This window comes from Pseudophryne corroboree, chromosome 5 (assembly GCF_028390025.1).
Source record: "Pseudophryne corroboree isolate aPseCor3 chromosome 5, aPseCor3.hap2, whole genome shotgun sequence".
Classification (NCBI taxonomy): domain Eukaryota; kingdom Metazoa; phylum Chordata; class Amphibia; order Anura; family Myobatrachidae; genus Pseudophryne; species Pseudophryne corroboree.
Window position 1 is genome coordinate 263,072,932 of NC_086448.1, and position 14,366 is coordinate 263,087,297.

Below are 14,366 nucleotides of genomic sequence, written 5' to 3' on the forward strand. Positions count from 1 at the left end.
GCAGTGATTGTCTGTTTACTCAGATCTTCTGCAGCAAGGATAGGGCTGATGCGAGTGCACGCTAATAAAAAACAGACAGTGAAATAACCAAGTGTATGGAAAGCTGAACAGCAGTTGCATAGAAGCTTTACAGCTACACATTAAGGGGCAGATTTATCACAATCCGCATCTGAGGAGGCGGATGGGGTGTGATAAATTTGCCCAAACTCTCAATGCGATAATTGAGTACATTGCATGGATGTATTAATTATCGCATGCAGGGACAGAGCTTGCAAGAAGCTCTGTCCCTGCGAATCAGCTTCACAACATATCATTGCATTTTTCGTAAAGAAAAATGCAGGAACATGTGTCTGTGCATGCGCCGTCCCTGCTGCTACTGCTGCCTGCCTTGCTCCTATCCCCGCTACCTGCTCTCTTGTCCCTGCCTTAAACCCCAATTGCTGCCCTAACTCCCCCGCACCCATTAGCAGATCTTGCCACGGGCAAGCAGGACTTTTGGCCGGGGCGCCGCCTTCCGGAGGGCGCCGGCGCCATCCGGAGGGCGCCGCACCAGGGCAAGATCCGCTGCTGCTGTGCCCCCCACTGCCCGCTGCCGCTGTGAAGGGAAACTAGAGTTTCCCTTCGTGGAGAAGACCTTTGCTGTGCGGTGCGCAATGACGTCATCGCGCACCGCACATTAAAGGACCTCTCCACGAAGGGCTTCACAGCTGCCAGCGGCAGCGGGGGGCATCGGGCAGCGGGGGTCCACATTTCAGAGCTCTACAGTAGTCTGTACAGGGGGCGTAAATGACCACGCCCCCTGTACGAAGCCACACCCCCATTGCCACCCGGGGCGCGCAAAGCCCCAGAACCGGCCCTGCCCACACCCGTATGTGTAATAAATAAATAAAACAAAGCTAACTATCACCGGAGGAGGCTGAGCAGTGGTCTCCTCTCTGGCCGGCCGATTAGCTGTATGCAGTAAGCCGGAATGCAGTGAAAGGGCGAGCCGGCACTTTACTGCATTCCAGCTGACCACACACATATCAGCTGATCCACAGGCTAGAGAGGAGACCACCACTCAGCCCCTCCGGTGATTGTAATCTTTGTTTTATTTACTATTTTATTTTAAAAAACTGAGTGCAGAGGGCAGGAGCAGCAGCGGGAGGCAGAGCAGAGGTGGCAGGAGGGGTGATTCGGGCATTTGATGACTGGAGGCGGGCTGCGGGTGACAGGAGCCCGCAGCGGGGAGCATTAGCTGGGAAGCGGGGAGCAGGAGCTTGGGACAGGAGGCAGCCTGCACTTGAGTGATCAGCCTGTGCTGATTGCCTAGCGATCGCCTCTCGCTGGGCAGGAGGGGGCTGTAACGCCGCCATTTAGGGGGCGTGGTCTGGCCATCACAGATGTGGCCGGACCGTTGGGGGCGCTGCGTGACGTCACACGCAGCCGCTGCGACCCGGGCAGTGAAGAGGTTCTCCCGGCCAGCCGCAGGAGCTGCGCTGGTCGGGAGGTACTCCTGAAATTAAAAAGCATCGCCGCTGTGCGAAGCTTTTGCACTTCTGGGGGGGGGGGGGGGGGGAACCAGCCCTGTGCTGGGCGTCCCCCCACGTCTGAGTGTCTGATCGTAGCTGTGCTAAATTTAGCACAGCTATGGTCAACTCGTAATCACCCCACAGAGCTGATCACACTGCCCCGGTCCCTGCACAGTGTTCTCTACCAGGGAAATCAATGCAGAAGGCAGCATATTGCAGTTGAGACCTGTGGTAACACCAGCTGAACCTGGTGTAATTATCACAGGGCACACTGCTGGGTTTTTTCAAAGAAATTTTTTTAGCAAATTTGGCCAGATCGCATTTCCCACTATAAGTATGGGCAGTGCTACCTGGGTTACTAAAAAAAAATGAATTAAGAGTTTGGAGCAGTTTTCAGGAAAACTGCCCCAAGAGTGCATTAATACATTCAAGTGATACTAAAATAATGTGAAAAGGGTGTGAAAACTCCCCTTTTCACATTTTGTTAGTAAAAATAATGTTAATAAAGAGGCCCCTAAGGGCCTTATTCCTGGTTTGTTAGCAAACCAAAAAAAGCACACTAATGGGCAAAACCATGTTGTACTGCAGGTGGGGCAGATGTAACGTGCATAGAGATAAAGATTTGGGTGTTGTGTGTTCAAACTGAAATCTAAATTGTAGTGTAACATTAATGCAGTCAGTATCTACCCTGTACAAAAACAATATAACCTACCCAAATCTAAAAGGCCCTACAAACAGGTGCCCGACGGGTGATACGGCCGACCCGACAGGGGGAGTGAAGTTTCTTCACTCCCGTCACCCGGCCCCATAGCCCTGCATGCTAATATGGACGATATTGTCCATATTGGCTTGCAGGCATAAACGAGCCGGCACCAATGATGAACGAGCGTGGGGCCAAGCATCGTTGGTGCATACACACTGAGCGATATGAACAATATATAATTTATTAATGAACGAGATCGTTCATATCGCTCAGTGTAATCTGTAAATGTGTAGGGCCCATAACTCTCTCTGCACGTCAGGGGTGCAAGTTCAAATCAGACGCCCGGAGGCGAATTAGACAATGGCCTACCCCCCCACTCCTCACACACAGCCTCATATGTGCACACACACACACAGCCACACAAATACCCACATATACACACACAAAGCCATATCCAAAGACAGCCACATATACACAAACACACGCAGCCACATACAAACATAGCCACATATACACACAGCCCCATATACTGTACATACAAATGCATATACACACATATATATATATATATATATATATACACACACACACACACACACACACACACACACACACACACACAGTTCCCCATATGCGCATGCACACTGCCCCATATTATACAAACACGCACAGCCCTTTACATATATATATATATATATATATATATATATAGCCCCATATTATACACATACAGCACCATATATGTAAATATATATATATATATATATATATTAGGGCTGGGCAAGTTAACGCGATAATATCGCGTTAACGCATTAGCTAATTAACGGGCGACAATTATTTTAACGCGCACCGGCAGCTGCCTTGGAAGGACAGAGGCTAAGCCGCAGCGCTATTCTAACTACAATGCCGTCCGTGAGCCAATCGGACGTCACGGACCGGCAGCCAATCAGGAGCTGCCATTTGGCAGCTACTGATTGGCTGCCAGCCCGTGACCTCCGATTGGCTCACGGACGGCATTGTAGTTAGAATAGCATTGCAGCTCTGTTCCTCCTTGCCGTGGCTGCCTGGCGGTTCGCAGGCAGCTGGCCCTGTCCCGATCTTTGCTGCTGCCTCCCGGGTCCCCTCAAGATGTAAGTTTTGTAGAATGCAGGGGGGAGGAATGGGCAGCAGTGCAAGTATGCGGGAACTTAGATATCTGGCACTGGGGGGGGGGGATGTATACCTGGCACTGGGAGCATATCTGGCACTGGGGGAACTTGTGTACCTGGCACTGGGGTATAACTGGCACTGGGGGTATATCTGGCCCTGAGGGGCATGTATACCTGGCACTGGGGGCTTACCTGGCACTGGGGGCATATCTGGCCCTGGGGGGCATGTATACCTGGCACTGGGGGCTTATCTGGTACTGGGGGATATCTGGCACTGGGGGCATATCTGGCACTGGGAGGACATGTGTACCTGGCACTGGGGGCATATCTGGCACTGGGAGGACATGTGTACCTGGCACTGGGGGTATATCTGTCACTGGGGGGCATGTATACCTGGCACTGGGGGAACATCTGTCACTGGGGGGGCATGTATACCTGGCACTGGGGGCTTATCTGGCACTGGTGGGACATGTGTGGTGCATACAGTAGTTAGCTGCAGGCAGCCATGGAGACCGTGACAGCGCCGGTGCCATTTCAAGTGTATTGCTGGCCACCAGCGAGCCAATAGGAACTTGAGTACTGGCAGCCAACCAGGAGCGCAATACACTACTTTTGAATTCATTATTGAATCTTGCGCATAACAATGCGATTAATCGCGATTAATCTATGAAAATCATGCGATTAATCGCGATTAGAAATTTTAATCGTTGCCCACCACTAATATATATATACGCTCACACACACACATACAGCTCAATATACACACACACAGCTAGTGTTCCTAACACTGCAGCCGCTTCTCACCTATAAAAGAGGCGCTACCCGACTCCGAGACAGGCATCAGGGCTGTGAGGAGGTGGGCGCATTGCCTGACACTGCCGGCAAACCCCGACTCCTCCCCCCACTGAGATTGTGCACTTCACTGCAGCGCTGCTCTATGCTCTCGTGCTACACGCTACTGCCTGGTGCACAGAGGCTGAAGATCACCAGAGGCAATGAAGAAGGTCAGGCCAGGTGCCCCCTTCAGGGCTGGAGCCCGGCCGCGACCGACTCCATTGCCTCTGGGACTTCCGCCACTGGTTTACGTTACTTCTGCCCCATCTGCAGTACAGCATGATTTTGCCCATTAGTGCGCTTTTTTGGTTTGCTAACAAACCTGAATAACCCCCTAAATCCTGTGCACACAAAGCGAGCGCAGTTGAGGATGACTTGCGCATGCAACTCTGAATCAGACCACGTATGCTTAGATTGCAACACTGAAAGCATTTTATCTATAGCTACAGCTAACGCACAGGATCATTACACGTCTGAGACTGAAATGAATACAATGCTCCAGAATAGAAGATTCGATGTAGATTATTCGTGGATTAAGGGGCGGCACTAATTATACTAAACACACTAAGAAGAGGAGGAAGAGTGATGACCAGGAAGAAGAGTGTTGGATACTAGTGAGGGAGATGTCACCTTCCCTGTTTGTGTGGTGAGAAGACACAGTGCCCCCTGCCAGCGGCTGCTGGATGTGAGCACTGCTGCTCCCTATACTCAGGAATCTGATGCTGTTCAGCACCCAGGATGCTTATGTGGTTACAGCAGAGGCGCACAACCTGTGGTTCTGCACCTGTGGGACTACAAATGCCATATAGCCGTGCCATAGGGACGTGAAAGACTGCAGTTCCACATCCAGAGGAGAGACAATAGGTTAGCCGGTCACTTGAAGCTGCTACAGGACGCAGGGAGCCCGTGCATTGAATGAGCGAAGCCCGTCGCCTCCTCACACACACACAGACAGGGACAGACACCGGCCAAGGCACGCACGGCAATGCTGGGGGCAGACACAATAACTACATGTGGGTGACACAGCAACTGAGAGCCACGCCCCCAGCCAGCCGCTCATTGTCCCTGCAGCAATCTGTTTGAGCCCCGCCTTCCCGCGTCACACCGTCACGCTATTGGCTGGCAGCGGCCGTCAGTCATCTCACGCTTCTCTCTTTCCCGTTCATCTGACAGCACGTGCCACAGGCCCCACGGGGAAGTGTTCTCATAGGCCCCGCCTTCTGCGTGATGTCATCGGCAGCAAATAAGGCGTGGCCTGCAGAGCTATTGTCTGCAACTGGCTCATGATTTCGCTTAACACCACCCTTCACGTACCTGTCGCTTTTCTATTGGCTGTCTGTTTAGGTTCTGTAAGTGTGGGTGCGGTCACCGGGTTAGGCCCCTCCCCCCGCTCGTCTCTGAATAGGAAATGTCATTGGAGCGCAGAGTTGTGGAGCGGCAGCCGGCTGTAGTTACCGCGGCCTTTTCCGGATTGTCAGCGCTGGGAGTGTGATGTGGACGGCGGGAGCGAGCAGGCCTCCGGTACATACAGTGACAGCGACACGGGCGAAGGGAGCCGGACACGGGGACTAGCGAGCCGCGTGCCCGCGCGCTATACTTCCCTCCGCCAACCGTCACCGAGCGTCCCTCTCCCGCCCCAGCACACACCTCCACCCCGGGAGGAGGAGGAGGAGCGGCCAGCGGGGGGGACATCCAACATGGCGGAGCACGCAGCCCTGGATAACAAGCACAAAGCGGCAGCCGCCAGCTCCGGGGCCTCCTCCCCCGCCCTGAACTCCGGGCGCTCCGGATCAGGCACCTCTGCCAACAGCAGCGGCAGCGTGGGTGTGCACTCCCCCGGGGGAGGGCTATCTGGGGGCTTGTCGCAGCCCGCCGGTTGGCAGTCCCTGCTCTCCTTCACCATCCTGTTCTTAGCCTGGCTGGCCGGCTTCAGCTCCAGGCTCTTCGCGGTCATCCGCTTCGAGAGCATCATCCACGAGTTCGACCCCTGGTGAGTGCCCCCTCCCCTTCCCCTGTTCGCCTAGGGGCACGGAGAGTGCCGGGACTTGATGGGCGGGAGTTAGTGACAGCCGGCTCTATAACTGTGCACTTGCCCTACTCTTACCTGGTGACTCTCATGGTTTGTCGGGGAGGGTTCTCTGTACAGCGTGTAACTGTGTTGTCGGGCAGGGTTCTCAGTACGTCAGGGTGACAATGTTGTCGGAGAGGGTCCTTGGTACAGCTGGATGTCTCTGTCTGAGAGGGTCATTGGTACAGCGGGGTGACTCTGTAGTCGGAGAGGGTCCTTGGGACAGCGGGTTGACTCTGTTGTTGGAGGGGGTCCTTGGGACAGCGAGGTGACTCTGTTGTCTGAGGGGGTCTTCTGTACAGCATGGTGGCTCTGTCATTGGAGGGGGGAACTTGGTACATCAGGGTGGCTTTGTCATTGGGGGGGAGGGTCCTTGGTACAGAAGGATGACTGTTTTAAGAGGGTCCTTGGCACAGCAGGGTGGCTCTGTTGTCGGAGAGGGTACTTGGCACAGCAGGGTGACTCTGTTGTCGGAGAGAGGGTCCTTGGCACAGCAGGGTGGCTCTGTTGTCGGAGCGGGTCCTTGGTACAGCAGGGTGACTGTTGTCGGAAGAGGGTCCTTGGTACAGCAGGGTGACTGTTGTTGGAGAGGGTCCTTGGTACAGCAGGGTGGCTCTGTTGTCGGAGAGGGTACTTGGTACAGCAGGGTGACTGTTGTTGGAGAGGGTCCTTGGTACAGCAGGGTGACTGTTGTCGGAGAGGGTCCTTGGTACAGCAGGGTGGCTCTGTTGTCGGAGAGGGTCCTTGGCACAGCAGGGCGGCTCTGTTGTCGGAGAGGGTACTTGGCACAGCAGGGCGGCTCTGTTGTCGGAGAGGGTACTTGGCACAGCAGGGCGGCTCTGTTGGAGAGGGTACTTGGCACAGCAGGGCGGCTCTGTTGTCGGAGAGGGTACTTGGCACAGCAGGGCGGCTCTGTTGTCGGAGAGGGTCCTTGGCACAGCAGGGTGGCTCTGTTGTCGGAGAGGGTACTTGGCACAGCAGGGTGGCTCTGTTGTCGGAGAGGGTACTTGGCACAGCAGGGCGGCTCTGTTGTCGGAGAGGGTCCTTGGTACAGCAGGGCGGCTCTGTTGTCGGAGAGGGTCCTTGGTACAGCAGGGCGGCTCTGTTGTCGGAGAGGGTCCTTGGTACAGCAGGGTGACTGTTTTAAGAGGGTCCTTGGTACAGCAGGGTGGCTCTGTTGTCTGAGGGGGTCCCTGGTACAGCAGGGTGGCTCTGTTGTCGGAGAGGGCCCATGGTACAGCAGGGTGGCTCTGTTGTCGGAGGGGGTCCTTGGTACAGCAGGGTGGCGCTGTTGTCAGAGGGGGTCCTTGGTACGGCAGGGTGGCGCTAATTGAATTAAAATCTTGGCTGCTACTGTGTCATCTGGTCAAAGTACAATTCTTTTGATGCAGAAGACAACTATGCACCAACATGGAACTGTCAGCTAGAAACACAAATTGCACTGATGCAGTTACTCTGCTGAGAAATATTACTCTGAATTCTGGAACTCTGCTTAACGGCAACTGTACTGGATTGCAGGGACGTGGTGTTCTACTGGTATTACTACTGCTGCAGACAATGTGCTACTATGATATCAAGTCAACATCAAAGATAGATGTGAGATATATATATATATATATAATTATTAACACCCACACATATTTGCATGCTAGATGATCTTTTCCAAACCACCCCTAGAGTGCGGTCTCTTTTTAGGGATTAATTATACAGAACTCTCTACATTTGTTAGTCATAAGTTAAATGTGGACATTTATCTGAGGGAGAAGACCAGCAATTGTGTAGGATATGACCAGGGATACATAGCATCCTGACCCTAATGACTGTAAATACTGATCCTAACTCAACCCTTACCCATACCCCTAAACTAACCCTAATAACCTAACACTAAAGGGCAGATTGGATGGGCCATGTGGTTTTTATCTGCCATTTTTATGTTCTGTTTCTATGACCACTTTTTTTTTTTTTACCCACCCGCTTATTGCTTGTGTGTTGAATTACCTTTTTTTTTTCCCCCCACTCCCATTACTGACAAACAACCCAAGTCCAGGTATTATACCACTTACTTGGGTGTCTGCTGAAGGTTATTGGTTCCTGCAATATGACATTTTCACTACTGACAGAACTTGCAATGTCTTATTTATAAAAAATGCCCGTGATGGGCATCCCTTTGGCTTTCTCCCTCTCTTTGGCACTGAAGCTTTAACATGTGGTGCTCAAACTGAAGCTGCTGTTGTAACTTCCTCTTGTAAGGTTGAAGCTTGATTACTTCTCTGAAGCACCACTACTTATCTGGCAGAGGATCCTTATATACTGTACACTCTTTCTCTACTGTTATGGCGTAGTCATTTCTGTTTCATTCTCATTTAAGTCATAGTGGATTCAATCAGCTATCCTTTTCTTGATATTCTAGAATTGATGTGTGTGATGCTGCTTATATCATGTCTCATAGGGCACAGCTATTGGTTCTACCTTTCTTGTATGCAAGGCAGTTTTTTAAGGGAGGATGTTTCTAAGCATGATATGTTTTTACCTTCCACTGCCATATGCCCTTCTCTCTTCTGCACTGTGAGATTGCTGCTGTCTGGCAGGAGTTGAAAGCATTGGTATGAAATCCAGAGCCGCCTTCTCAGTTAGGCGGCTGTTGAAGCTGTAGTGATTGTAAACTGTTGTATTTGGGGTAACAATCCTGTCTTTGATTACATGTAATTTAAGGTATATCATATTCTGGTAAAATATGATTGCATGTAATGCTTGTGTACAAATGTTGTTTTTGAAGATCTTTGTATACAAAATCCAGATTACAACAGTATAACACAGATACAAACAAAAGCTAATTTCATATCTGTATTTATAGTGTCATCTGGGTTGGTAGATACTAATCAAAGTTAATGCACCTGTTATTCCCATTGATTTTGGTTAAATATAGCTTCAGTGTGACTATAAATCTGTAGATCTTGACTCGTGCTCTCTCAGTAATTATTTGAGCTCACATATTTGTCTGCCTATCATTGATTTAAGGGATGCATGTATGGCCTTGACACATGCTTTGGTTTTAAGGAAGTGACTGCAGCCCAAATGGATCTTTTTGTAAAAGCAACTGAGCGTTCAATTCCCAAACAAGTCATGTTGTTCTTAAAGGCTGTGATTAAACCTTCACACATCATTGTTCTTATACGCAGATAATATGGGTTTATTTTGAACAAGCTCACTGGACTGCTTGCTGATGACAGTGTATTTATTGTACTTATTTACACTTTTTTTCTTTTCTTTTTGCATTGTGCATAATCTATTTTTTTATTCTGTTTTCTCTGACGTCCTAGTGGATGCTGGGGACTCCGAAAGGACCATGGGGAATAGCGGCTCCGCAGGAGACTGGGCACAAAAGTAAAAAGCTTTAGGACTACCTGGTGTGCACTGGCTCCTCCCCCTATGACCCTCCTCCAAGCCTCAGTTAAGATTTTGTGCCCGAACGAGAAGGGTGCAATCTAGGTGGCTCTCCTGAGCTGCTTAGAGTAAAAGTTTAAATAGGTTTTTTTTATTTTCAGTGAGACCTGCTGGCAACAGGCTCACTGCATCGAGGGACTAAGGGGAGAAGAAGCGAACTCACCTGCGTGCAGAGTGGATTGGGCTTCTTAGGCTACTGGACATTAGCTCCAGAGGGACGATCACAGGCCCAGCCATGGATGGGTCCCGGAGCCGCGCCGCCGTCCCCCTTACAGAGCCAGAAGAGAAGAGGTCCGGAAAATCGGCGGCAGAAGACGTCCTGTCTTCACTAAGGTAGCGCACAGCACCGCAGCTGTGCGCCATTGCTCTCAGCCGAGTCCGCCTTTACTACTCTCTCAGGCAGGGAATTCCAAACACGTATTGTCCTTACTGTGAAGAAACCTTTTTGCCTCTATGGGGTATATTCAGTAAGAGTCGGGTCCATTCCGACATGCAGTTGTCGGAATGGACCCGACAACCCCTATTCAAAAGAGCGGCCAAATCCGACTGTCTGATTTGGCCGCTCCCGTTGTCATGGCCTGCTGCTGCTGTCAGCGGTGCCTGGGGGAGGGAGCTGTCTGCTGCGCCGGGAGGTGGTGTTATCGGCCCGCCGGAAGGAGATGCTAGCAGCGCTCTGGGAGGAGGTGTTATCGGGCCGCCGGGAGGAGGTGGGGGCGGCCAGCCGGGAGAAGTTGATAACTGCAACCCTGGGTGGATTTGAAGGCTGCCACCCGGGGAAGACAGAGCGGAGGAGACGGGGGACCAGCGGCTGCAACAGCGGAGGCTCGCGGCTGCGTCCACCCGGCTCCATCAAGCGGGACGACGCTTGCTGGAGCCGGGTGGACGCTGCCGCTGGGTCCCTGCTCTCCCCACTGCTCCCCCGTCTCCTGCTCTCAACTCACTTATCTCAATCCGACTTTTTTTTAAAGTCGGATTGAGATTGTCGGAAACGGGGATAAAACCGGACTGGTTTGGCCCCGCCTCCGACAATGCACGCTGATCGCGCCTGAAGCTCCCGATCAGCGTGCATTCCGACAAGTTGGGTTTCCCGACTTGTCGGAATAAATGTGGCAGTAATGAATAGGTCGGAACCCCTTCCGACCTAAAACTGTTGGAAGCTGCCGTCTTTCCGACAAGACGGCAGCTTCCGACAGTTATTGACTATTCCCCTATGTGTGAAATCTCCTGTCCTCCAACCTGAGCGGATGTCCACGTGTCCTTTGTGTCGATCTTATCAAAAACCGTTCCTCCGCAAGCTCTGTGTATTGTCCCCTTATATATTTGTAAATGTTAATCATGTCCCCTCTAAATCTCCTCTTTTCCAGTGTAAACATGCCTAGCCTAGCAAGTCTTTCCTTGTATTCCAGTGTCTCCATCCCCTTGCATCCCCTTGAATAGTTTGGTTGCCTGCCTCTGAACCATTTCTAGTTACAGGATATCCTTTTTGTAGTATGGTGGCCAAAATTTTGCACATTATTCAAGATGTGGCCTCACTCTGGATTTATATAATGGGAGTAGAACACACACTCAACCCTTGCATCAATTCCCACTTAATGCATGCTAAAACCATGCTGAGAAGAGAGAATATATGGCACCCCTTGAACAAGGGTTGTTGGGGTGTGATTAAGGTGTAGGTGTAGGGCTAGCCGATGCAGATCAGAGAATAATGCTAGGCAACTAGAGCACTGGATTGTTTGCTTAGTTAATGTGACCCCAGCCGTGTGTAGTAAATTACAGGTTGAGTATCCCTTATCCAAAATGCTTGGGACCAGAGGTATTTTGGATATGGGATTTTTCCGTATTTTGGAATAATTGCATACCATAATGAGATATCTTAGTGATGGGACCTAAATCTAAGCACAGAATGCATTTATGATTCATATACCCCTTATACACACAGCCTGAAGGTCATTTTAGCCAATATTTTTTATAACTTTGTACATTAAACAAAGTGTGTGTACATTCACACAATTTATTTATGTTTCATATACACCTTATACACACAGCCTGAAGGTCATTTTAATACAATATTTTTAATAACTTTGTGTATTAAACAAAGTCTGTACATTGAGCCATCAAAAAACAAAGATTTCACTATCTCACTCTCACTCAAAAAAGTCCGTATTTCGGAATATTCCGTATTTCGGAATATTTGGATATGGGATACTCAACCTGTAGTACCATTATGTAATCATTATGATTCCTCTACTGTAGGAAAATGCATCCCACAGCATAAAGGAATCTCCAAGACCCGTCAGTAGAATAAACAAGCAGAGCTTTGTTTTTTTTTTTTGTCCATCCATTAGTAGATCTATACATATTGTTTAACAAAAGCACCATGACACATGTAGTTTTCCCTAGCAGCGAAATTTTATTTTCATACCGTATATAGTTTAGCTGTAAAAATGTGCTTAAAACCTCTGTAGGGCAGCAGCTAAACCAATAGAACATAGGACTACAAAACCTTTTTCTCCTTGGTGACCTATATAGGGCCAGTTCATTTAGCTCAAAGTTGGCCAACAATTGCTTAAAAATGGGTTAGATGATGTTTGATATGTACGTTGAGTGTTGTGTTGGTAGTTAAGGGTTTTTGAGCTTGCAGGTGGGAATTACAAGTAAGGGTTTTTTTTAAACAAATTGGTACATGCTTTAATATTGCCACGGTACCCTAAAATACTCCAGAAACTTGTTTGCTGAAATACTTTTATAAAAGTTACAAAAAACAACCTTTGACACCATTTAACTCCATGCAGTACCTCGCTTATGGCCTCTAACAGCTTTCTACACTGTCCTGCCATCTTTTTTTTGTCATTGTTTGGAGGGGGTTCAGGATGATTTTCCCAGCCTTTCATGTTCATCATATAGGTCACATACTGTAGAATTAACTCCTGACATCAGTTACTTGAAGTTTCTGATTGAATTGCATGGGAATCTGGAGCGTGGTACCTGCATAATGCTAACCTGCAATTACAGGGCGCAGAGCCCTGGGTATAATTGGTTTGACCGCTGAGGGTTCATGGTAAAATAAACCTGAAGTTTGAACATCCGCATAGGTGGTCTGCTATTTCTAATCATAAATTAGTGTTATTGATGTTCTGAATAGAAAAGTGATAGTTATTGCCCATTAAAATTCCTGTTGATTATAACTTCTGACCACTTGCTGTTTCATTTGAAGTGCAGTAGCAGTTTTACTTTTTTTCTTTCATTTACACTCTATTGTTTACTGGACATTGTAGTATACAGTTTTACTTATCTACATTTGAGTGCTCAGTCATTCAGTTCATTCCTATGACTGCCTCTTTTTGCGTGGGAATACATTTTTTTTTTTCAACATGAAGGGGTTAAGGATTCCTGTTTTGTACAGTTCTCAGTAAACAAAAGCCCACACTGTAATTTCCTCACCTTCAATGTTACAGATATCAGGCAATTCACATGTGAATATATTCTATTCTTGTCCTGGCTGTTACTTGTTAATTGCCATGCAGGGGGGATTCTATCACCAGGGTGTATAATTGAATGTATCTTTCCTCTGCAGCCAGAGACAGTGGGAGGAGTCCTATAGATGAGGACAGTCATAATGCAATCTGTTTTACATTCCAAATTAGAGTATTATACTCTTCATTGCACTTGCTGCCTGTTCTTTTCATATACTGCGTAATGGTTACAATGCACGCTGCTGCTGCTGCATCTACTGACAACTGTAGCTAAGAATGATTATTCATGGTAAATATATGAATAGTGTTTCTGTCATTCTTGACTCAGAATTGTCTTTTGCACCCCACATTCAATCTGTATCCAAAACAGGTTAGATATAAATATGCCCGACACTCCCAGTACAAAGTGCTGTTCCCGGTGCCCTCCGCAACAAAAATGGAACAGAAAATGAGGCGGTGGTACTCCAGTTTAAAATGTACGGTAACAGTGTATTGCATCAAATCAGGTACAAAAAGTGGTCACATGGGGCCAACGTTTCGGGGTGCGTAACCCCTTTATCAAGGCGTGAACAACGTTCTATTTTCACGGTCACGCCTTGATAAAGGGGTTACGCACCCTGAAACGTTGGCCTCATGTGACCACTTTTTGTACCTGATTTGCTGCAATACACTGTTACCGTACATTTCTCTATCGTCCTAAGTGGATGCTGGGGTTCCTGAAAGGACCATGGGGAATAGCGGCTCCGCAGGAGACAGGGCACAAAAAAGTAAAGCTTTACTAGGTCAGGTGGTGTGCACTGGCTCCTCCCCCTATGACCCTCCTCCAGACTCCAGTTAGATTTTGTGCCCGAACGAGAAGGGTGCAATCTAGGTGGCTCTCCTAAAGAGCTGCTTAGAGAAAGTTTAGTTTAGGTTTTTTTCTTTACAGTGAGTCCTGCTGGCAACAGGATCACTGCAACGTGGGACTTAGGGGGAAAGTAGTAAACTCACCTGCATGCAGAGTGGATTTGCTGCTTGGCTACTGGACACCATTAGCTCCAGAGGGATCGAACACAGGCCCAGCCGTGGAGTCCGGTCCCGGAGCCGCGCCGCCGACCCCCTTGCAGATGCTGAAGCGTGAAGAGGTCCGGAAACCGGCGGCTGAAGACTCCTCAGTCTTCATAAGGTAGCGCACAGCACTGCAGC

At 49.2% G+C, this 14,366-nt stretch overlaps 1 protein-coding gene across 1 annotated transcript in view; it reads left to right on the forward strand.

Moving 5' to 3' along the window:
- Positions 1–5,474: 5,474 nt before the first annotated feature.
- The window catches only part of STT3B (STT3 oligosaccharyltransferase complex catalytic subunit B), a 269,436-nt gene continuing 260,544 nt past the window's right edge, over positions 5,475–14,366 (forward strand). The window contains exon 1 of the mRNA XM_063922283.1: positions 5,475–6,186. Within this exon, the coding sequence (XP_063778353.1) occupies positions 5,894–6,186 (293 nt within the window). The 5' untranslated portion in view covers positions 5,475–5,893. The remainder of the gene's footprint in view (positions 6,187–14,366) is intronic.